This window comes from Vigna unguiculata, chromosome 5, assembly GCF_037176805.1.
Source record: "Vigna unguiculata cultivar grain cowpea cultivar isolate G323 ecotype 2 chromosome 5, ASM3717680v1, whole genome shotgun sequence".
Classification (NCBI taxonomy): Eukaryota; Viridiplantae; Streptophyta; class Magnoliopsida; order Fabales; family Fabaceae; genus Vigna; species Vigna unguiculata.
Window position 1 is genome coordinate 16,220,752 of NC_140796.1, and position 24,679 is coordinate 16,245,430.

Sequence of the window (24,679 nt, forward strand, 5' to 3'; positions counted from 1 at the left end):
CTTCAACATGCTCATTAGAATTGGTCCAATATGAAAACTCAATGCAAGAGATCAGACTTGGGGCAACACCACCCTTCACATCTTCAGCACATACAAAAAATAAAATAAAATCACCAAGGATACACCAAGAATGATGAAGATTAACAAGAGTAGACCATAGAGAGCGACAAGTAGTGTGATTAGTTGCACCATAAACTCCAGTATCTTGTAATTTAACATCTTTGACTACAACAACAAATAAAATAAATTGACTAGTAATACCAATAATATCAAACATGAAGTCACTTCTACCTAAGAACCACAAACTGGACCGTAGGTTGAGACTGAGCAATTGGTGGCACCAAAACAGACTTAACCACATCAGATTATACCACAACAAGTTCCTCAATAGGTTATCTCATAGTAGCAGGATGCAACACAATAGCAAGTTGCACCAATAGCAAGTTGCTTCATCTCATTATCAAGTTGTTAAACCAATATATTGCATTACAAGCTGCTCAACTTTCTGTTAGACAAATTAATATAATTTAAAAAAAATTAAAATAAAATATTGTTGTTACTAGGGTTTTAATACAATGTTAATTCTAGAATTAAATTATATTTATGCATAAACAATTTTTTATTTTTTCGTTGATTAGAAATTATTTTTGGTTTAAATAAGTTTGATGGCAATTTACTCATGTGTCTCATTTTTCCACCTATAAATACCACCTAGTTGCATGAGGAAAAGACACACAACAAACACTAGAGTTCTCCTTCTCAAAAGTGTTCTTCTTTTTCTTCTCTATATTATCTCTTAAAACTAGTGGTGTTCATAAGATTCAGAGATCATTTGCTACACTCGATCGATTTGACGGATTGTTATATTTTGGGGGAGGAGCGGATAATATTAAGTATTGCATGTCCAGTGGGGGAGTATTCTCTCTAAGGATAGCGTTCTGCGTGCCTCAACCCAAGCTTTCTTTATCCTTTCCTTATTTACATATTTACATTATCTTATATTATTATTGTTTGTTATAAGAACAATTTGGCTTGATCATCTCTTTTATCCATATTTCTATCTTGTTTCTGGTTTATTATTATTTTATTTTCAACATATTTCTAACATTCTTAGAGAGAAAAACGTATAAAAAAATCCATTTTCTTTTCTTATTATGTTTGTCATGGATATGATTAAGTCACTCTCAAGTAAGCTTGAAAAATTTACGGGTAAAAATATTTTATGTTGGCAACAACAAATGAGGTTTTGGCTCATTGAAATAGGATTATTTTCTGTATTGATTCTTCTATCATCTTGATTGTTTCTTCAATTTCTTCTTCTGATTCTTCTAATAAAGATATTTTATGTCATGGACATATTTTAAGTGCTTTGTCAGATAATATTTATAAAATATTTTGCCACACCAAAACTGCTTTTGAGTTATCGGAAGCACTTGAACTTAAATATGGATCTGTGGAAAAAGGTTTATCTAGATATTCTTGTGAAAAAGTTATTGAATTTCAAATGGTTGATAATAAACTCATTTCTAATTAGATTCATGAGTTTGAAAATATTGTCTATGACATGAAATTAAAAAGTATTATTTTACCAGACATTATGTTTGTGGCTCTTATGATCTCAAAGTTGCCTCCTTCTTGGTTTGATTGTGCTCGAAGTTTAAAACATAAGTCTAAACATTTCTCTTTTGATGATTTGCTTGTGTGTTTTCGTATTGATGAAAAACATCATTTTCCTCAAAATTTTGTTCAAAATTCTCAGTCTAAAGCCTATTTTGTTGAGAACTCTAATAAATCTAAGAACTCTTATAAGCCTAATCCTAAATCATTCAAAAGACATGGTTTTAATAAAAATAAGTTTGCGAAAAAACCTTCTTTCTCTAAACCAAAAAACAACTTTTCTTATAACAATAATAAAAATAAGGATAAAATATGGGGAATGAGATGTTTTGTTTTGTTTGTGGGCGAACTAATCATCTAGCCAAAAATTGTTTTTAGTGTTGTCGCCAACCTGTGTCTAATTCCAAACATGAAGCTAATACTATTACTATGGGTGTTGCCTCTGATTTCCCATTCGAAATGTACCATGTCACTAGCCTTGAGTTAAATTATGTTTTTAACTCAAACGATTGGTTTATAGACTCTATGGCTAATGTTCATGTGTGTGCTGATAAAAAAATATTTTCTCTATATCAGGAAACAAGTACATGTACCGTGAGTATGGGAAATGGGAGCATTGCACTGTACTAGGATAGGGTCAAGTGAAATTATAGTTGTCTTCTAGAAATTATCTTATTTTAAATGGAGTCTTTCATGTTTCCGAAATTAGAAAAAATCTCATAAGTACTTCTTTGTTAGTACAACAAGGTTACAAAGTTGTTTTTGAGTCCAATAGAGTTGTTATTACTAAACATGGTGTTTTAATTGGTAAAAAAAGTCTTATCCTTTTTCTTCTAATAAAATATTTGATAAACATTGATTATTACCAACGTTGAAAGTTATGATATGTGGCATGCTAGACTAGGTCATATAAATTTAAATTCTATTAGAAGAATGATGTCTCTTAATCTTATTCCTAAATATTCTATTGACTTGAAGAAAAAAATGTGAAATATGTGTTCAATCAAAGCAACTAAGAAAAGCTTTCCATACATGCATGAAAAAGGAAACTAATCTACTTGAATTGATACACAGTGATGTATGTGATAGTAATGATGTTTTAACACGTGGTGGTAAAAGATATTTTATTACTTTTATTGATGATTTCTCTAAATATTGTTATATGTATTTAATATACCAAAAACATGAATTTTTTGAAAAAAATCAAAATATATAAATCTGAGGTAGAAAATCAATTAGAAATAAAAATTAAGATCCTTTTTTCTGATACAGAGGGTGAATATACGTCTTTAGAAATGAGTGCTTTTTTTTGTGAAACTCATGGTATTATTCATGAAATAACACCTCCATACAATCCTCAATCTAATTGTGTAGCTAAAAGAAAAAATAGAACTTTGCTTGATATGGTGAATGTTTTGCTTACAAGTTATGGTTTGCCAAAAAATATGTGGGGTGAAACTTTATATTCAGCTTGTTATATTCTCAATAGAATTCTTTATAAAAATTGTGATGAAACTCCTTATGAGTTATGGAAGAAAAGAGAACCTTTTTTAAAATATTTTAAAGTGTGAGGGTGTCTTGCAAAGGTTAATATTCCACCTAATAAGAAAAGAAAAATAGGAATTAAAACAATTGGTTGAGTTTTTATTGGTTACTCTCTGCATACCACTACTTATAGATTTTTGGTTATTAATTCTAAAGCGAATGAAATCTCCAATAATACTATTATGGAATCTAGAGATGCAATTTTCTTTGAAAATGTTTTTCCTTTAAAAAATAAAATGGCTAAGACGGTTTATGATACTTCTAATTTTGGTTTGCCTTCCAGTGGTAATGTTATCTATAGTTTTGTTTTTCCTTCAAATGAATGTTAATAAAATTATTCAAAATGAACCTAGAAAGAGTAAAAGAAAAAGAAAAGCTAAAGATTTTGGTCCTGACTTTTATTCTTTTATGCTTGAGGATGATCCTAAAACTTTTGGTGAAGCAATGAGATCTATTGATGCTCCTTTTTAGAAAGAAGCTATTAATAATGACATGAATTCTTTTAAAGAAAATAAAACTTGGTTTTTAGCTTATCTTCCTCCTGGTTGTAAAAGTATTAGATGTAAATGGATTTTTAGGAAAAAATTAAGGACCGATGGATCTGTAGATAAATTTAAGGCAAGACTTGTTGTTATTGGTTAACAACAAGTAGAAGGTGTAGATTTCTTTGATACATATTCACCTATTTCAAAAGTCACTACCATTAGAGTTTTGATTGCTCTTGCTTGCATTTTTTATTCATAAATTCATCAAATGGTTGTTAAAACTGCATTTTTAAATGGTGATTTGGAAGAGGAAATATATATGAAACAACCTGAGGGCTTTATTGAGTCAGGGAAAGAAAATAAAGTGTGTAAACTTGTTAAGTCTTTATATGATTTAAAACAAGCACCAAAGCAATGACATGAAAAATTTGATCTAGTTATTATTTCATATGGTTTTCATATTAATAATAGTGATAAATATGTGTATGTAAAACAATATGATGATGGTGTTTATGCTATTTTATGCTTGTGTGTAGATGACATATTAATATTTGGTAGCAACATAGATGTTATAAATGATGTGAAACATATGTTGTCTAGTAATTTTGATATGAAAGACCTTGGTCTTGTTGATGTTATTTTGGGTATTAAGATTTTACAGAAAGATTGTAATATTATTTTAACGCAGTCTTATTATGTTGAGAAATTATTGAAGAAATTTAATTATTTTGATGTGAAACCTGTTTTAATGCCTTTTGACCCATCTATTAAATTAAAGAAAAAATTAGGTGAAGGCATTTCTTCTAATAAACATTCTCAAATTATTGGTTCCTTATTACATTTGACAATTTTCTCTAGACCTGATATTGCATATGCAGTTGGTAGATTAGAAAAATATACGCATAATCATGATCATTCTCATTGGACTGCATTAGAAAGGGTGTTTAAATATTTGAAAGGAACCATTAATTATGGAATTCACTATACAAAATTTCCTACTGTTATTGAAGGATATAGTTATGCAAATTGGATTTCTGATTCTAATGACACAAAGTCAACTACTAGTTATGTTTTTACTTTGCGTGGAGGTGCAGTATCATAGAAATCTACTAAACAATCTATTATTTCACGATCTACCATGGAAGCAGAGATTATTGCTTTAGATATTGCTACTGCTGAGGTAGAGTTTATTAAAAATTTTCGATATGATTTACCATTGTTAAATAAACCCATACCTCCTATTTCAATGCATTGTGATAGTCAAGCTACCATATCTTAAGTTTCTAACAAAAACTTTAATGAAAAAAGAAGGCATCTTAGAGTGATACTTAAATCTATTAGAAACTTAATTACTGATGGTATTATTTCTCTTGACTTTGTCAGGTCAGAAAGAAATATTGTGGATCCGCTTACCAAAGGGTTGACACGTCAATAAGTACTTGAGTCGTCGAGGGGAATGGGACTAAGCACATAAATTAGTTGCAACAATCGACACCCATCTCCACATGAATGGCGATCCCATGGAATGGAGTTCAATGGGTAACAACAATTGACTAAAGTACACCAATTGATTTGATGAAATGTTATGTCTAATTCCTATACTATAAATTGTGACAATAATAAGGTTGAGGTATATGTATTATTATGATTATTTTGTAAAATACCTATTAATAAACCCAATGACAATTTTTGTAGGGGTGTGAGTCACAAACCACCCTTTGAGGGTTTACCTAATGAGTGTGATGGTGGGGCCGCCATTGTGAGATATGGGCAAAGTTTCTAAATGACACTCATGAAACAAGATACATGCACAAAGCCGTAACGTGCAACCACTGATTAGAACCTATATTGAACACCAATATTGTATGTGTTATTTACTAAAACTCGGTTACAGGTAGCTCAAGACAATTAAGTCTCTACATTTTCTTGGGTGGAAGTTTATAAGCACTAGGTGTAAAACCCGGAAGGTTCCCTGAAATACAATATTTTGTTTTAAAAGATAAATATTTTTTTTTTAAATTATGTGGGGGATTGTTAGAAAAATTCATATAATTTAAAAAATATATATATTGTTGTTACTAGGGTTTCAATACAATGTTAATTCTAGAATTAAATTCTATTTATGTATAAAAAAAATTTCATATTTTCATTGATTAGAAATTATTTTTGGTTTAAATCAGTTTGATGGTCATTTACTCTTGTGTTTCCTTTTTCCACCTATAAATACCACCTAGTTGCATGAGTAAGCATGAGTAAAAGACACACAAAAAACACTAGAGTTCTCCTTCTCAAGAGTGTTCTTCTTTTTCTTCTCTATATTATCTCTTAAAACTAGTGGTGTTCATAAGATTCAGTGATCCTTCGCTGCACTCGATCGATCTGACGAGATTGCTGTATCTTGGGAGAGGAGCACTTTACATGCCTCAACCCAGATTTTCTCTATCCTTTCCTCATTTACAAATTTACATTATCTTATATTGTTATTGTTTTTATAAGAACAATTTGGCTTAATCATATCTTTTATTCATATTTCTATCTTATTTCTGGTTTATCATTATTTTATTTTCAACATATTTCTAACACTTTCACCGTAGGCTGCCCAACGTGCACGAGAGACTCCACCAACATAAGAGTAGTCTTGAGTACATCTGGAAAACCACTAAGCTTGAGATAATAATGTTGCTGAATTTTGCTTTCACCAATATATACTTTTATTCAAAAGTTCATCAAAAAAATTCTTAATAGTGACTAAGAAAAGTTTTTAGCTAATATTAAATTAAAATTTTTTTCGACACATATATATAAAAAAAAAGACCCTCATCTCACCGTTAACATATTTTTTTTTTAACTGAATTCATGTTAACAGTAAGAATGTAAAGAGTAAGAATAATTGTGATAGTTATAGATAACTCCATTCAATTAAAAAATAAGAAAAATAAATCTTTATTAGTGTGAATTAAAGAAATCTTAAATTTTATTGGAACATTGAAAACATTATTAACTATATTTTTAAATTACTAAATATGATTTATTATTAAAATAATTTTTAATATTTAATAATAATTAAAATATTCTTTTAAAAAAATTAAATTCATTAAATTTTAAATTGCATTATGAAAAGAAAACATTTAAAAATTTAATCAAATTGAATTGAAATACATTTTAATTTTCATAAAATTGTAAATTTTCTTGTCTAAACATATTATGTAACTTATTTAATTGAAAAATAAAAGTATTAAAAAATATTAACATTTTGAGATATTTTAAATGAGAGTGACAGTTTTAGAATGAAAAAATATCTGACATAAACAAAATTAAGAAATATATTAAATAATTTAAGAGAAACTTAAGTGTTTAGAAATAAAAAATGAAAGTAAGGAAAAGTACTTTTAATATAAAAGGAAACAAAGTTAAAAAAAATAGTTAAAATTAAAGATTATGACTGAGAATCATATCAGAAATATAGTTAAATAATAAATAGGTTCATGCCTGCCAAGAATATAAAGAGTCAGATGGATGGGTGTGGTAAATAAGAGTTTCATTAGATTTCAGTTGTTGGGAGTTATTTCTTGAAGAAGCGGAAGCATTATCCACTTCTGGGATTTGAATTAGGGATTTATAAAATGCATTCCATTACAGAATAGTAGAGTATTATTGTTTGCAGTGCAGTGCAGGTGTTCGAAACAATGACTACCAGATGAAGTGTTATGTCACATTCTTTCTTTTCTCCCAACCAAACTATCTGTTTCAACCAGTATTCTCTCCAAAAGGTGGAGACCTCTCTGGCGTTCGGTTCCAGCTCTGGACTTTGACTACTCCTGTAACCACTTGAATAAAATATCAGCCACATTTCTTTCCATTTCCATGTGCACATTCATACTCTCCCGCAATTTGGAACAGCCCATTCAAAGATTCCGACTCACAAATACTTCTTTTGGACAAATGACTGATTGTGATTGTTATCAGATAAAGTCATTTGTTAGAGCTGTTGGGTCAACAGGCAGAGTTCAACATCTTGATCTTACTCTCTGTTATGCTTTAATTGATATTTCATCTGACTTTCTTTTCTGCAAAACTCTTAGGGTTCTCAAATTAAATATGGTGACATTAAAATCCCTTCCTTGGGTTGATTTTCCCTTACTTAAAGTCCTGCATCTTCATGATATTAAGATTTTAGATGGTAAGGCTAATCTGGTTCCACAAATTCTTTCTGCGTGTCCTAAAGTTGAGGACTTGGAAGTGGAGGATGCATTTGACGACTATGAGGCTATAGACGAGTATAAACGATTGCCTAAGTTGTTTAGAGCTGTTATCGAGAAATATGTAGTTCCTTTAAAAGTGGTCAAGAACGTTCAGCTTCTGATCATAAGAAATAAGGTACTGTTATTGTTTCGACTTCTGTATAATTTTATTGAAAGTGGTATTTTTATTCTTTTAAAAGTTTGTATTTTTTCTTTTAATAAACTTAGTTAAAGAGTGACATATCATTAGAACTGGAGAAAAATTCTTAACCCTAAACAAAAAGAAAACTGAGTTTGAAGTTTTGTCTTTGATGTAGGATCTCAATAGAAGGATTAATGACCCAATTCCTTTGTTTCATAATTTAACTCACCTTGAGGTTAACAGTGATTGTTTTTGTGAAGTTAATCCTACTATCTTCTGGCATGATGTATTCAGTTTGGTGAAGCATTGTCCCAAGCTTCAAAACCTCTCCATAGAAATGGTTAGTTAAATTATATCCTTAAGTTTTGCTTCTTTATTGTTTACTCAAATATTTTTCATTTATTTTGTTTTGTTTCCATTGTCAACAGGGGAATTTTGAGTTTCCATCAGGCGTTGATGATTGTCCCTTCTCACAAGGTCGAGTTCCAAGATGCCTCTCATCCCATCTTCAAACATGTCTTTTGGAAAATTACACTGGAATTCATTGGGAGTTTAAGTTTGCTAAATATATTATGGAGAATGCAAGATTTCTGAAGGATATGATAATCTGCTATAACACTGATGAAGAAGTGGATATGCTTGACAGGACAATAGAACTGTCATTCTGTTCAAGACTCTCTCCAACTTGTAACCTTTCAATTAACAAGTTCTAATGATGTTTTCATTTGGTTTGGTTCAAGTTCTGTTTGTGTTTCTAATCAATTTGGCTATACTGTGTAGATAATTTTTTTATCTCCTATGAAGCTTGCTTTATGCATTGATCGCTTAACTTACTTTATACATACAAATATTAAGGTTAATCTTAAATTTACTATTTGTTAATTTATAATTTCAAAATATGTGTTTTTTTTATATATTTAAAATTTATAATACATATATACCTTTAAATACATAAATTATATTTACTTTTGGCCAAAAATTGATATAATTATAAAAGGTTATTTTAATTTTGGTTCATTCTTTTAGAAATTATTTAAATTCAAATTCAAAATAAATGCTAGATTATTTTTAACTTCTTTTTATTTTATCAAATTTCAGGATTTACCATTTTTTTTTCAAACTAAAGCAATATATGTATGCTATTTAAATGAACATCATATTAAATTATTATAAAAATTAAATTAATAATTTATTCTTTCATTTTCTAATGTTTTGATTTAAATTTATTTTAAATATAATGAATGATGATAATTGTATTGAACATGATTCTCTTGTGTATATAATGTTAATTAAATATAGTAAATATTTTTATTTCTAAAAAATAATTTTTATGTTTATCTTCCACATAAAATTAAAATAAGTGAAGCTTAACAAAGAAGAGAAAAGGGAACATGTGTGTTTATAAAGAATTAATTTGGTTGTGAAATTGGCTACAGATTATGCAGTTCCAAATGAGAATATTAAGAGAAAATTATATAAAAATTAAGGTTAAAATAATTTATTGGTTCACATTTTTGTACCAAAATTTTAAATAGATCCCTAGATTTTATTTTATTTTAATTTTAATTAGGTTCATATTTTTAAAAACATTTAACAGTTAGTGATGTACCACATGTTAGTTCCTCATTTTTTTAAATTTTTTGAATTATATATATATATATATATATTAAAATTTTTATTTTTATTTTTTTTTAATTATTTATGTTATATGTCATGTCAATATTGTACCGCATATCAAATTAGTATAGTGACACATGTTAAGTCACTGTTTGAATCTTAATTTGGTCTATATATTTTTATTTTGATTCTATTTTAGTCTATAATTTGAATTTAAATTGAAATCAAGACAATAACACTTGATAGTGATACTGACACGTGTCAATACCTTGTCACATGACACTAATAGTGTCACGTGTGACACCCAAGATTTGACACGTGGTACATTTTTTTTAAATAAAAAAATAAAAATGAAAAAAAAAATTTGAAACTGACACGTGACACGCCGTTAACGACGTTAATAATTTTGTTATGAAAAAACCTAATTGACGTAATTTTTCAAAAGTTGGAACGTAATTTACACTCTTTTAGAAACAGGGACCAAACTAAAACATTCAAACGAAAGTGAGTATCATTCGACTAATTAAATCTTATAAACACATAAAACTAACAATATAAAAAATTTAATTACGTGAACTCATCATCTTTTAAGAAATATTCTTGCATTTGTAAAATTTGTTATATACATTTATATTATTTTAATTAATGTATTTAATTATTCTAATTTTTGATACAAAAATAATGAAATTAATGTATATTAATTATTTTTTAATCAATGTCTTAGGATACATACGGATTAACATTCTCTTTTTATTTATATATATATATATATATATATATATATATATATATATATATATATATATATATGATAAAAGTAATAAAATATTAATATAAGTGGAAACAAACATTTATTCTTTGAAGAAGCTGATGCGATATTTGATATTTGAGTTTTTCAATGCCGAGGGAATGAAGAGTCAATGGATTTAATTTGAGTTTCATCGATCCTTATAGGTGTTGGACAATATTACATGAAGTGGTAATGAATCGGCGCATAAACTTTTCGGCAGTAGAATTTTCTTCCTCTCCCACCACATTATTAACCTACTTAAAACTTAACTTTAATTTTTCTGCAAGTCGAGTTTATGGGTAGGTAAAAAGAATTAGGACCGAGAAATTTAACGGCGCAAATCAATATGTTGCATATTCTAGAAATTACTTTTAATAGAAAAAACATTTCCAAAGAAGGAATAACAGTTAAAGAATTAATAAAGTTCACCGACTTATTACCTGTTGAAATGGATTGTGAAAATGGTAAGATAAGTTGAAAATTTCAACTTATCGACCCATTTTGGTTATACTCGCAAAATTGGAAAGTTAAACCTGGGTGAATCCACTTTTGACCTGCCCACCCGTTTTTGTTTTTTATTTTTTATTTTTTTAAATTAAATATTAATATAAAAATAATTAAAAAAATTAAATTTTTTATATTATTATTTTATAAATAATATTATAATTTAAATTATTAACACTTATACATTCAAATTATTAGTTATAATATAATAATTTAACATATAATTAATATAATAATTAATTTAATTTATCTAATTAAAATTATTAATTAATTAATTAAAATCTTAGAAAAGATTTATATAATTAAATAAGTTTTTAATATTTATTTATGAGCGTATATATATATATATATATATATATATATATATATATATATATAAACAAATTTTAAAAATAAAAATTAAAAAAAAGTTAAAATAGTGACAGGTCCACTCCTGTGTTGAGCGAATTACAATTTCTAATAATTTTTTGCGACGGGCCAGTATTTCCCAATTAGTCAATGGTTTAAATTGTATTATGGCCAATCTATGAATTAAAATTCATTAAATTTAAATTGCACTATGAAAATAAAATATTTAAAATTTTAAACAAATTGAATTGAAAATACATTTTAATTTTCAATTGACCTAATTATATATTAAAAACAAATTAATTAATCGTATATCTATCATGATGGTTGGTGTATTGTCCTGATCTAGACACATGTTTTTTACAGGACCGACATGTATGAGACTGAGTTGTGTAGCTTAGTCATGCAATCCCATCAACCCTCGAAGCTGTGTACTCTGGGAGTATCTTATATTCGGACGACATAGTAAACAAATATGATAGAGAGTGAATGCAGTACTGACCTTTGTGAAGAAAATTTAGGAGGAGAAAGAAGGATTATAAGATAAGAATAAGATGGGAGAAAGTGTTGCAAATACAAAGAGATAGAGACTAAACAGATTAATCTAAACACTCTTTGTAAGAAATGATCCAGGATTTCAAGTTACCTATTTCACAATTGTTTTTTTATTTGTCGGTTTCAACACCAACATCCAAATTTCAGAATGGAAAATACTTTATGTAAAAATATTAAGGAATATATAACTCCATTAAAATAAAGGAACGTGAGAGGAAGAATCAAGTAAAAGAAAAAATATATATAAAAGGAAAAAGAGGTAAGGATTAAAATAGAAAAAAAACTAAAAATTATGATTTAAATGAGAATCTCAACAAAATAAGCTTAAATATTAATTAGTTCATAAAAAAATATACTATTTTTTATTTTTTATAACAAAGATGAGAGATTTAGGATATGAACACTTATGCTATGATTGGACTGGGATGTGAATTTGGAAGAATGGATTTGTATTGATTTGAGTTGATTTACAAGTAAAGATAGTGTTGTTTGGATTAAAGAAAATATGGTAATATTTGAGTGGATATGAGAGGAAAATTTATGAAAATTTGAGTATGACATGATTAATAAAATCTAATAAAATTTAATTTTTAATAGAATAAATTGTATGATTACCATTTTAGCCTTCAATCTTCAATATAAATAAAAGAAATGATATTCAAATAAAATTAAAAATATTATTTGAAATTACAAAAATATAATTTATTCATATTATAATTAATAGCTTAAAATAATTATTATTATTCTCAATTATAACTTAAAATAATATATAATATATATTTTTTAATTTTAACTCCACATTTATGTAAATATATTTTATTTTATAGAATTAATTCATTTACAAAAGATATTTATTTAAATAATAATAATAATAATATTATTATTATTATATAATACTAATTATTATAATAATTAAAATTAAAATTATATATATATATATATATAATAATATAATAATATACAATGTTATCAATATCCATATAATTAATATATAATTATTATATATATTTTTTATTATATAATACTGTTATAATAATTATAATTATAGTTATTATTAATATATATATATATATATGTATATTTACTATAACATGTATATTTCCTATGTTCACGGAAAAAAGAAATTAAAAAATATAATAAATATAAATAAATTAAATTATTAAAAAAAAATAATAAAATAATTTTAATATGATGACGTGGTTTTTTCTACACTTTTTTTTATTTTAAAGAATGTAAAAATTTATAACTCACATATAAATCTTTGCTTTCAAATGAGCATAAACAAACATATTCAAACATGTTTTAAAGTCACTCTTCATATATACGGATCCAAAGACACCATTGATGAATATTGATGAAACATGTGGAAGAAGTTTGTCACATTACATGTATCTTCTTCTCTTTTTCCTTGAAACAATAATACAGTAAATTTTAATAAAATATTAATATATGTGAGAAACCCTAACAACTTTCTGATCTTTGTTATAAAAAATAAAAATAAGGTATTTATTATTTTATGAGGTAAAACAGGTGTGTTCTTGATAACTGAACCTGAGGAATGGTAGAAGTTTGGGAGTTGAGAGAATGATGAGGTTTAGTTTTCCACAGCCAAGGAAATGAAGGGTCAATGGGTGTGACCATAAGAGTTTCATTTCATTATATTTCAGTTGTGGTGAGTTAATTCTTTGAAGCAGCTGAAGCATTATTCGCCTTTGGCATTTTAGTTGGATTTCTTTTAGAGGAGAATAGCTAAAGACTGATGTGTACCAAGATGCATCTCATTCCATCTCAAAACATGTTTTTTAAATAATTATAGAGGTAATAAATGGGAGTTTGAATTTGCAAAGTATATTACGGAGAATGCAAGGTTTCTGAAGGATATGATAATTTGCCACCGCACTCAAGGGGTGGATATGCTTGGCAGCATTGAAGAGCTAGCATTCTGTTCAAGACTTTCTCCTATTTGTAACCTTTCATTTAGGAAGAACTAAGGATGTTTTCATTGGTTGTTTTGGTTCAAGTTCTCATTGTTTTTGTTTCTGATCAAATTGGCCACATTGTTTACCCAATTGATTTTTTCCTATCAAATCTGGCATTCTGTTCAAGACTTTCTCCAATTTCTAACCTTTCATTTAGGAACAACTAAGGATGTTTTCATTTGATTGTTTTGGTTCTCATCAAAATGGCCACATTGTTTACCCAATTTATTTTTTCCTATCAAGATTGATTTATATATTCATCCCTAGGTGGCAAATGAACAATTTACTTTACATGCATATATACACTTTAATCTTAAATTTAGTATGGCATTGTAAATCAGTTTTTTTTTTTATTTATTTCATTATAATTTGTAAAATATGTTTATTTTATATATTTAAATTTGCAATAAATAAATATTTTTAAGTATACAAATTATATTTATTTTTAGCGAATAATTGTTTTCACTATAAAATATTATTTTAACTTTTGTTTGTTCTTTTAGAAATTATTTAAATCCAAATGAAAAATAAAATTAACATGTTGGATTATTTTTAACTTGGTTTTCATTTTTTTTTTAAATAATTGGTTCTATTTTATTAAATTTAAGGATTTACCAACATTTTTCTAACTAAAGCATTCTATGTATGGTATTTAGAATATTTAAATTAAAATTATACAAAATTATTATAAAAAAATTAGATTAAGTATTTAGGTTTTTCATTTTTAATTTTTATTTATTTTAATAATTTATGATCATAATATAATAAATTATCCGTTCTTTTACAACTTTAAGGAAAAAAGGTTTTCAATTATCTTAAATTTGATTGTTAATTAATTTATGTCAATTAGATTTGTTTTTAGGCTATATTTTGACCAATGTACATCAGAGGTATTTTAGATCAACATTAGTGATTACTTTTTCTATTAACTTTGTCGTTTCTTAGCCCATGTCAATTTTTTAACCAATATTAGTAAAGCTAATTTTGACATGTCAATAATTTTTTTTAAAAAAAAATTAGTGATTACTAAGATTTTTTTCTAGAATTATTTTTTTTATTTCATCAATATTAATTGTATTCACAGTTCATAATATTTTCTTTTAAATAACCAGAAATCTTTAAATCAATATTAGTTAAAATTGTTTTTAACCCACTTTGACAAAGGTAATTTTTCAGTTAAGTCGAAAAAAATACCTTCATGGATGACATAAAAAATAACTTAATTAATGTGAACAACCAAAATATATTTGTTAAGATTGATTAAAAATATATTGGTAAACTTTAAGGGAACAATGAAAACATCATAATCTGTTTATTTGTTGAACTATTTTTTTTTTTTTTGTCATCTAAACACATTGTTTAAGTTATCTACTACATATTAAGAAAAGAAGATACCACCAAAATTGCTACATTACTCATCTTCTTTTATTGACAAGTGTCATTAAATTTAATTTTTTCGTCATGTTAGAACTGTGTAACAAAAGGATCCGGGTTCAAATCCTACAAAAACCAAATTTTTTATTTATTTATTTATGATTTCAACTATAATATTAATTATAAGAAATATTATTATTTGTAATATTTTTATAATTTTTATTATTTGTAATTATTAATAATATTATTTTTTGTAATATTTTTATAAGTATTATTACTATTTGTAATTATTAATAATATTGTTATTATAAATATTATTTGTAGTGATAATAGTAAAATTATAACCAATATTAATATTATAATAATAACAATAATAATAATTATTATTATAATATGTTACTATTATATATTATTCTTGGTATTATTAACATTATTATTATATATTATTTTTATTATTATTTTTTTATTATTATTATTTTTATTATTATTATTATTATTATTATTATTAGTAAAGAAGTAATTAGAAAAATTATTAACTAGAATATACGTAAATTAATATTTAAATTAGTAGTGAAATTATTAGTATTACTATTAGTATTATTACTATTATATTTTGTTATTGTGAAAATTCTTAATATTATTAGTAATAGTAAAGTTATTAGTGTTATTATTATTATTATTATTATTAGTATTAGCCATATATAATATATTAATATTATGATTATATATGATTGTTGTTATTATTAAATTTATTGATAATATTAGTAGTAGTAAAAATATTAGTATAGTATTACTTATAATATCAACATATAATAAAAATTATTATTATTTTTTGTATTTTTATGTGTTATTATTATTATATTAGACACCCATCTTATTTTTACTTACTATAGGATCATGTTCTAATTACTTGCATTTTTTTGTTCGTTTTGTTGTTGATTTATCATTACATCGGAGTAATTAAATAAAAAAAAAATAGTTACTAAAATTAGTAAAATAATAAAACTGAAAAAATAATTTGTTTATTATGAATAATTAGTTAAATTTAAAAAATAATAATTAAAAGGATAAAATTGTAAAAACAAAAGAAGACACTAAAGATGTGTATCTTTTCATACATGTAGTTATTCTATTACTATTATTATTATTATTATTATTATTATTATTATTATTATTATTATTATTATTATTATTATTATTATTTGTATCATTACGGGATAATAATCTAGAGTATTATTATTATTTGTATTATTTTTATTATTATGATTATGATTATAGTTAGACATACAATTTACTTTTAGGTTTAATCACACGGAAGGCCCTATTTTTTTAAAATTTTGTTCCAATTTGTTCCTTTCCGTTAGGGCATAATTGACGGTGTTAATTGTGTGTCATGTGTCAGCTCGTGGTTTTTTTTAATTTTTTTTAATTTTTTTAATATTTTTTCTTGAAAAAACAGCTGACACGTGTCACATTAGGGTTTTGTTATATGTCAGTTTGTGATTTTTTTAATTTGGTCTCAATTTGGAAGAGATGAAATTACTTCAGTTTAAAAAGAAATTAGGACTAAATTTAGACAAGTAACAAATATAGGGACCAAATCAAGATTTTTCACATAAATAATTGACACGTGGTAGAATCATATTTTGACACGTGACAGTTTTTTTTTAATTTAAAAATTAAAAAAATTAGAAAAAATTAAAAAATCACAATTTTCACATAAATAATTGACACGTGGCAGAATCATATTTTGACACGTGACAGTTTTTTTTAATTTAAAAATTAAAAAAATTAAAAAATATTAAAAAATCACAAGCTGACACGTGACAAAACCCTAATTTGACACGTGTCAACTATTTTTTCAAGAAAAAAAAGTAAAAAAAAATTAAAAATTAAAAAAAATTAAAAATATTAAAAGAAAATAAAAAAAACACGAGTTGACACGTGACACACAGTTAACGCCGTCTATGATGTCCTAACGGAAATGACCAAATTAGAACAAATTTTCAAAAAATAGGATCCAATTGCGATGACTTTGAAGTTGAGGACCCAATTGAGATTTTGTAACGAAAACGGAGACCTTCCGAGTAATTAAACCATACTTTTATTTACTTTAGGATCATATTTCAATTATTTAAATTTTTTATTTGTTTTGTTATTAATGTATCTCTTTATATAGTTATACATTATTGTTGTTAACATTAACATTAGTATTAATATTCACATTAATATTTTTTTAACATAAATTCATTATTATTATTGACAAAAAAAAAATAACAAACTTTGACAAAGGTAAAAAATGTAATTTAGTTATTATCATACTTTTTCTTGCTCATTTAAACTTTTAGAAAATTTCACATAAAAGTTTTATATTTGTTGCAAATGTTTTTACAAATTTAAATCAGTAAAAACATGTTAAATATATCTTAAAATTCCACAGGAAACTACTAAATTTTCTGCTTATTTTTATTTTATTTTTTTCACATGATTTTCGTGCAAAAATTATTAGAAAATTATTTATTATTTAATTTTATTTCATTCAAAGTTTTAATTCACAACAAATTTATATTCTTTTAAAATTTTTCTATAAATTATATTTGTTAAAAAGTTACCATAATTATAATATCAACAATATTTTAATACATGGTAAAATAAATATTTTTCAATCATAAATATTTTAAACATACAAAGGATTTTAAAAATATTTATTTTAAATATTTATTTAATCAAAATTGATAATATTTATTTTTATTTTATTTAAATGTTTATATTACAATGACCATAAACTATAAATATTATTATTAAATTTATAAAAATACAATATCATATTTTTATGAGGTAATTTTATATTATATTTAAATAAAAAATATATATGTATAGTTTACTATTAAAAAAAATGTATATGTTTTATTACTTTTCTCTTAAAAAATTTTATTTAAAAATTAATTACACATTTTTGTTTAAATAATAAATATAATATCAATTATATTATTTAAAAAAAAACTGTGTCTATGCATGGGTCAGAGACTAGTTTATTTGAAAATAAAAGTATTAAAAAAATTATTGACATTTTGACATATTTTAAAAAAAGTGGAATTTTAGAATAGATTAAGAATCACCAGGCAAGATTCATCATCTACGTCAAGGTTGTTCTGACGAGTAGATTAATTTTTATTGACAAGAGGAAGGACAACCTTCTCATCTAAGACTCGATATTCTTAAAAAAAATAAAATAAAAAGTAAAACAATAAATAGAGAAATCGAGTCAAGATCATACGGATCAACTTCTTCTTGCGCCAAAGATCTTATCATTTAAAAGTAATTGGAGCCCACTAAGACCATCGACGCAAAAACTTCGCTAAAGGTACGAAGACAACGAGAACCTTTATCTTCTACACTCTTGTTGATGATTTTTCATAGCAAAGTCTACTGCATTTGATAGCATCGTTGGAGCACCAAGGCATATGTTAGGAATCCAAGTGTGAGTCTAAGTCCCACATTGGCTAGAAATGAGAAAGTAGAGCATTATATAAGAATAAAGACCCATAAATCCATTGCCTTAAGGTTTTGGGTTGAGAGTGGTGTCAGTGCCTTATATGGTTGAGCTCAGGTCTCATTGGTGTTGTATCTCTCTAGTGATACCCCTTCCTTAAAAACCTAACAAGTGGTATCAGAGCCGATGGTTAAAACCGGCTCAGACAAGTACTTCGTTGAGTTTGTTGGCAAACACTAGAGCAAAGGTTTGGTCAGTAAGGAAAAGGTTGTCAAATTTGAGCCATGCCTCCAATCTAGCATCTATTGATTGTCACTAGCATTCCTTATGACGTTAATTGTCTCTTTTCCATATTTTTTACGGGTGGGCAATGTAGGAGACCCAAAAATAACGAATAGGGTTGTGACATCATTGTGGCAAGACTCAAATGACCCAAGTCTATTCTACATTGTCCTTTCCTCCTCAAATAGCTCAGACCCTATGGATTATGTTTCCCGGTTGGCCTCCCCACTCGTTGACATATCTGAAATGCCCAAGTACAATAGACTCCATAACACAACAAGCCTCAGATGCATCCCTACTCCTCGATATAATTGAAATATTTGAATAAAACCTATTTGACAACACCATGAACCTGAGTGGCATCCCCACTTCTTAACATAATCAAACAACGTACAAGCCTCAACAACACATCGAGCCTGAACCCACACCTCAACATAATGTCCCAATTCAACCTACTCGATGACACAGTGAGCCTGAGTGACATCTCCATTTCTTGACATAATAAAAATGTTCCACTACCACCTATACGTTAGGACGGTGAAAATAACATATTTTGAAAAGTCTCACATCGCCTAGGATAATCAAGGAGGTGAGTGTTAGTGACTATATAATGGGCTTTGAGTCCATGATGTTCCTTGTCCTAGTCAAACACACTTTATTGTATTTAACTTCTCTTATACTCATGTAGTAGAGTGTTGTGGGATTTAAGTTTAACTCTTGCTTTTGAGAGTACTTGGGGTCAAAGGGCATGGGAGGATAGTTTATGTATTGTACAAATTTTTACATCGTGTTTCTTTGGAGGTCGTGGTTTTTCTTTGATTTTGGGGTTTCCACATTATATGCTTGTAATCCTTGTTTTTAATGATGCATTTTTCCTAATAGTGGTATCACAATTATAGTTCAGTAGGATTTTTTCTTAGTATGCTATGTGATTGCAACGTAGTCCGATCTTCCATATTAGAAAAGATTAATTCCTTATTGTTGGATAATCATACTTGGTTGTTGAAGTTGCAATGAGAAATTTCATGGAAGGATCATTGTCAGCGTTGTGTTGATGTGGTGAATCTGCAGTTGATTTTGTGGAGGTGCAAGGACCGTGAGTTGTGCTAAATCTGTAGTGGAGTTAGCCTGTTGCGAGATGCTCTTGGATCTGCAAACAATGTCGTAGTTGGTGCTCACATGGCCCGGTGAGTGATGTACGATGGAGATTTAATCTATATGAGTCATAATTTGCGACATGTGCGTGGAGGAAGTGCTATGCAATTTATAGATATGTTTCGATGAAAGTCAATGGTGGTGCTACGCCGATAGGTGTTGCGTCTTCGGCGTGGGAGTCAAATGACACGGTGGCTACGAAGTGTGGACGTTTGAATTGTGGCTTTTCGCAATGTTATATGGTTTTGCGTCATGGGTTGCGGCATCGTTGGGATGAAGGGTGTATGGTATTTATGCAAGGCATGTGGTGATTATACATGGGCAATTGTTAGCATTGATGCATGTTGCATGAAAATTCTTTGGATGGTTTAATTTCAAGTGGAAATTCTTGGGATGGTTTGATTCCGAGTTGAAATTCTTGGGATGACTTGATTTAAAGTGTAAATTCTTGGGATGGTTTGATTCCAAGTGGAAATTATCAGGACGACTTGATTTCACGTGATACTCCTTATGGTAGAGTATGATTGCTAGTATAGGCAATGAAGATGTGTTTATTTTAATCTTGGACTGATGAAAATAACATATCTTGAAAAGTCCCACATCGCCTAGGATAACCAATAGGGTGAGTGTTAGTGATTATATAATGGACTCTAAGTCCATGATGTTCCTTGCCCTAGTCAAACACATTTTAGCTTGTATTTGACTTTTCTTATACTACTATAGTAGAATGTTGTGAGGTTTGAGTTTAATTTTTGCTTTGGAGAGTGTGGATGTACTTGGGGTCAAAGGGCATAGAAGGGTAGTCTATGTATTGTACAAATTTTCAATAGTGTTATTCTTTGTAGGTCATGGTTTTTCTCTGATTTTTGGGTTTCCACGTTATTTATGTTCCTTGTTTCTATCTTATTTTTCTATTAATAGGGTAATTCTTGGGGGTAAATACGATAATATTTATTATTGATGATGTGTTTTTTCCTACCAATAGTGGTATCACAACTATGGTTCGGTAGGATTTTTTCTTAGTATGCTCTGCGGATGTAGCGTAGTCTAATCTTCCACATCAGAAAAATTAATTCCTTGTTAGAGAATCATCCTTAGTTGCTGAAGTTGCAATGAGAAATTTGATGGAAGGATCATTGTCAGTGTTGTGTTGATGCGGTGAATCTACAGTTGGGTTCATGGAGGTGTAAGGAATGTGAGTTGTGCTAGATCTACACTGGAGTTTGCATGTTGCGAGATGCTCCTAAATCTACAATGTATACGTGTCACTCTTCCACTGACGTGGTGCATTGTACAGTGACGTGGTCGTTTATTTACTATGACATAATGGCATGTTGTTTAATTGAAAGGGGATTAGGTTAACGAATTAAAGGAAATTGGGATTAGGGTTAGGGTTCACTGGTGGGGACAAAATTGGATTGAAAGGCATTTGTATCATTTTGGTTTATAACTAAAAAAATAGCGATTTTAATGAAGGGGAAAGGGAAAGATCATAGAAATTTTAATGGAGATGGAATAATCCTTATTTTGTTCTCATGGGAGTGGAAAAAAGATTAAAAATCATATATTTCATGTCTTCTAAATTTACATTCCAATGCACACAAATTTCGTCCCCGGCAACGATACAAAAAAAAAAACGAGGACTTACTTTATTCTCGATTTTCATCGAAGAGAGTTGGAGAACTCTTAACCGTGATTGTAATGAAAACCTAAGAGAAGATGAGATTTAAGTAAGATATCAAGAAAGGGAAATGTGAATATATCAACCTACACACACAAAAAAAAAGATCTTTCTTTTCAATCAGTAATGTATAATCCTAATTTAACATTAATTGTAAATAAAGATACATAAGAGTATAAGAGTAAGAGTAAGGTAAATCTTTATTCGATCTAAATAAATTATTTTATAACTTGAAAAAAATAAGTAACTAAATAAGGGTTTTATCTTACTTTAGGAGAAATAAATATTTTTAAAATGACTTCAATGTTTTATATTTAATTAAATTTTAAAAAAATTACTGAAAATATACTATTAAAAATTCTCATATTACATGATACTTTTCTTACAAATTTGTTAAAAAAATTTGCAGGAAAAGACTTTTTCCTGTTATTTTTTTAAGAATCTATGATTTTTTAGTAGTGAAACATTTGAATTTTCATAAAATTAATTTTGTTATCTAAAATCATTGTTTAACTTATTTAATTGAAATTAAAAATATTAAAAAGTTATTGATATTTTGACATACTTTAATAAGAGGGACAGTTTTAGAAGGAAGGATATTTGACGTAAAAAAAATCAAGAAATATATTAAATAATTTAAGAGAAGCTTAAAATGAAGGTAATGGAGAGTGTTTAGAAATAACTAAAGAATGAAAGTGAGAAAACACTTTTAATATAAAAGGAGAAGAAAAAAAGTTTAAGTATTAAAATGGCTAAAGTTTAAAGATTATGAGTGGAAATCATATCAGAAAATTAAATAATAAATTGGTGATTATTAAAAAATTAAGACAAGATGGTTGGGAATAAAAGATGTGGGTGATGAACTCCTATCCTGTTTTCTTTTTCTGTAAATGTGGAACAATAATATAATAAATTTTATAAGTAACAAAATATTAATATAGATGAAAAATCCTTAGAAATACTAACATAATAACTTATTAACAAAGAAATTGATAGAACATGTCTTCTGAATAACTGAACCTGACAGTGGTAGAAGAATGGTTAAAGTTTTGCGCATTCATTTTAGAGAGTGGTGAGGTTTAATTTCCCAATGCCAAGAATACGTAGGGTCAATGGGTAGGTAAGATAAGAGTTTCATTGGATTTGAGTTGGGTGAGTTATTTCTTTGAAGAAGCTGAACCATTACTAGACTTTGAGTTTGAGACCTATAAAATGCATTTCACTTACCCTTGTTGGATATTATTGTTTGCACTGCATGTGTTCGAAACAATGGCTGATAGAATAAGCTCTTTGCCAGATGAAGTGTTGGGTTATATTTTATCTTTTCTTTCCAGCAAGCTATCTGTTTCAACCAGCATCTTCTCCAAAAGGTGGAAACCTCTCTGGCGCTCAGTTCCTGCTCTGGACTTGGACTAACACTGTACCAACTGGAATATATTATCACATCCCGGTCTTTTTGTTTACATTTGCACCTTCATCCTTTCCCGGATTTTGAAACAACCTATCCAAAGATTGCGTCTCAGAATTTGTCCTTTTCAACGAAAGTTCGTCGGTGATGAAATACTGTCATTTGTTAGTGATGCTGCTTTCAGTGGCACAGTTCAACATCTTGATCTTCATCTTGATTTTTCTATTTGTATTGATATGTCATATGACCTATTTTATTGCAAAACTCTTAGGGTTCTTAAATTGCATAGCGTGACATTATGGGTCTTTTCTTCGGCTGATCTTCCTTTACTTAAAGTCCTGCATCTTTGCAGTATTAAGATTTTTGATGGTAATCATGTTCATCAAATTCTATCTGCATGTCTTAATGTTGAGGACTTGAAAATCGAGGATGTATATATACCAGTTTTTGGTGGCTATGAGGATATAAACCAGTTTAAAAGATTGCCTAATTTGCTTAGAGCTGTTATCGATAAAAATGTAGTTCCCTTGGAAGTTGTTGGCAATGTTCAGTTTCTGAGCTTAAACATTAAGGTACTGTTTCATTTACTGTCCAATTTATGCTAAGGGAAATGCTAGTTTGACTCTAAACCCTAAAAGAGAACAGGTTTTGAAATTTCTTTGTGATGCAACTCTTGTAGGCTTATGAAAAGATTAATGAACCAATTCCTACGTTTCATCATTTAACTCAGCTTGAAGTCCGCAGTAACTTTTATAATCATCTTAATCCTACTATACACTGGCATGATGTGTTTGAAGTGGTGAAGCATTGTCTTAAGCTTCGAAATCTTTCGATTGATGTGGTTAGTTGAATTATATCCTTCTTTATTATTTACTTCCTTATTTTTTTATTTATTTTACTTTGTTTCCATTGTTGACAGGGGAGCTTTCAGAGTCCACCTAGCATTGATGATTGTGCCTTCTTACGATGTGTTCCCAGATCCATCTCAATGAACCTTAAAACATGTATTCTGAATAAGTATACTGGAGCACACTGGGAGTTGGAATTTGCAAAATATATTATGGAGAATGCAAAATTTCTTAAGGACATGGTAATCTGTAGTGACACTAATAAAGAAGTCAACAAGCTTGACACAATAAAGGAACTGTCACTATGTTCAAAACTCTCTCCTGCTTGCAACCTCTCATTTACGACGTTTGAGGATGTTTATTGTTTTAGTTCAAGTTCTGAATGTTTCTGTTTCTAATCAAGTTGTCATATTGTTTACATAATTTGATTTTTTTTTTCCTATCAATTTTGGTTTATATTACCTATGATTAGGTAAATATGCGGTTTACTTAGTTTACTCTATACACGAATATATAGTTTAATCACAAATTTAGTCTGGTATGGTAAATTATTGTTCTATTCTAATTATAATTTGTAAAATATATGTTTATTTTATATATTTAAAATTTATAATA

At 27.4% G+C, this 24,679-nt stretch overlaps 2 protein-coding genes and 1 pseudogene across 3 annotated transcripts; all 3 read left to right on the forward strand.

The window, feature by feature from the left end:
• The first annotated feature begins 1,154 nt into the window (after positions 1-1,154).
• Positions 1,155-1,995, forward strand: LOC146886146 (uncharacterized; annotated as a pseudogene).
• Positions 1,996-7,154: 5,159 nt separating this feature from the next.
• On the forward strand, positions 7,155-8,832 carry LOC114184403 (putative FBD-associated F-box protein At5g44940). Of its 2 annotated transcripts, none has more exons than XM_085672848.1 (3): positions 7,155-8,024; positions 8,206-8,370; positions 8,459-8,832. In XM_085672848.1, the coding sequence occupies exons 1-3, from the start codon at positions 7,512-7,514 to the stop codon at positions 8,741-8,743; spliced, it is 963 nt and encodes a 320-aa protein (XP_085528974.1). In that variant the 5' UTR covers positions 7,155-7,511; the 3' UTR covers positions 8,744-8,832. The 2 variants fall into 2 exon arrangements, with proteins under 2 accessions (XP_085528974.1, XP_085528975.1); XM_085672849.1 differs by having other exon boundaries at positions 8,325-8,370; positions 8,459-8,625.
• A 14,245-nt stretch (positions 8,833-23,077) lies between these two features.
• LOC114184404 (putative FBD-associated F-box protein At5g38565) lies at positions 23,078-24,462 on the forward strand. Its single transcript, XM_028071716.1, has 4 exons — positions 23,078-23,178; positions 23,488-23,788; positions 23,896-24,057; positions 24,136-24,462. Exons 1-4 carry the CDS (start codon positions 23,078-23,080, stop codon positions 24,460-24,462), a joined length of 891 nt encoding a protein of 296 aa, XP_027927517.1.
• The last annotated feature ends 217 nt before the right edge of the window (positions 24,463-24,679 follow it).

Excerpts from the sequence above, each read along its gene's own strand:
- LOC114184403 (XM_085672848.1), top strand. The coding sequence starts at position 7,512 with ATGTGCACATTCATACTCTCCCGCAATTTGGAACAGCCCATTCAAAGA. Across the intron at positions 8,025-8,205 it reads TTCTGATCATAAGAAATAAG|GATCTCAATAGAAGGATTAA; the intron begins GTACTGTTATTG and ends TCTTTGATGTAG. Across the intron at positions 8,371-8,458 it reads AAAACCTCTCCATAGAAATG|GGGAATTTTGAGTTTCCATC; the intron begins GTTAGTTAAATT and ends CATTGTCAACAG.
- LOC114184404 (XM_028071716.1), top strand. The coding sequence starts at position 23,078 with ATGGCTGATAGAATAAGCTCTTTGCCAGATGAAGTGTTGGGTTATATT. Across the intron at positions 23,179-23,487 it reads ACCAGCATCTTCTCCAAAAG|GGTTCTTAAATTGCATAGCG; the intron begins GTGGAAACCTCT and ends CAAAACTCTTAG. Across the intron at positions 24,058-24,135 it reads GAAATCTTTCGATTGATGTG|GGGAGCTTTCAGAGTCCACC; the intron begins GTTAGTTGAATT and ends CATTGTTGACAG.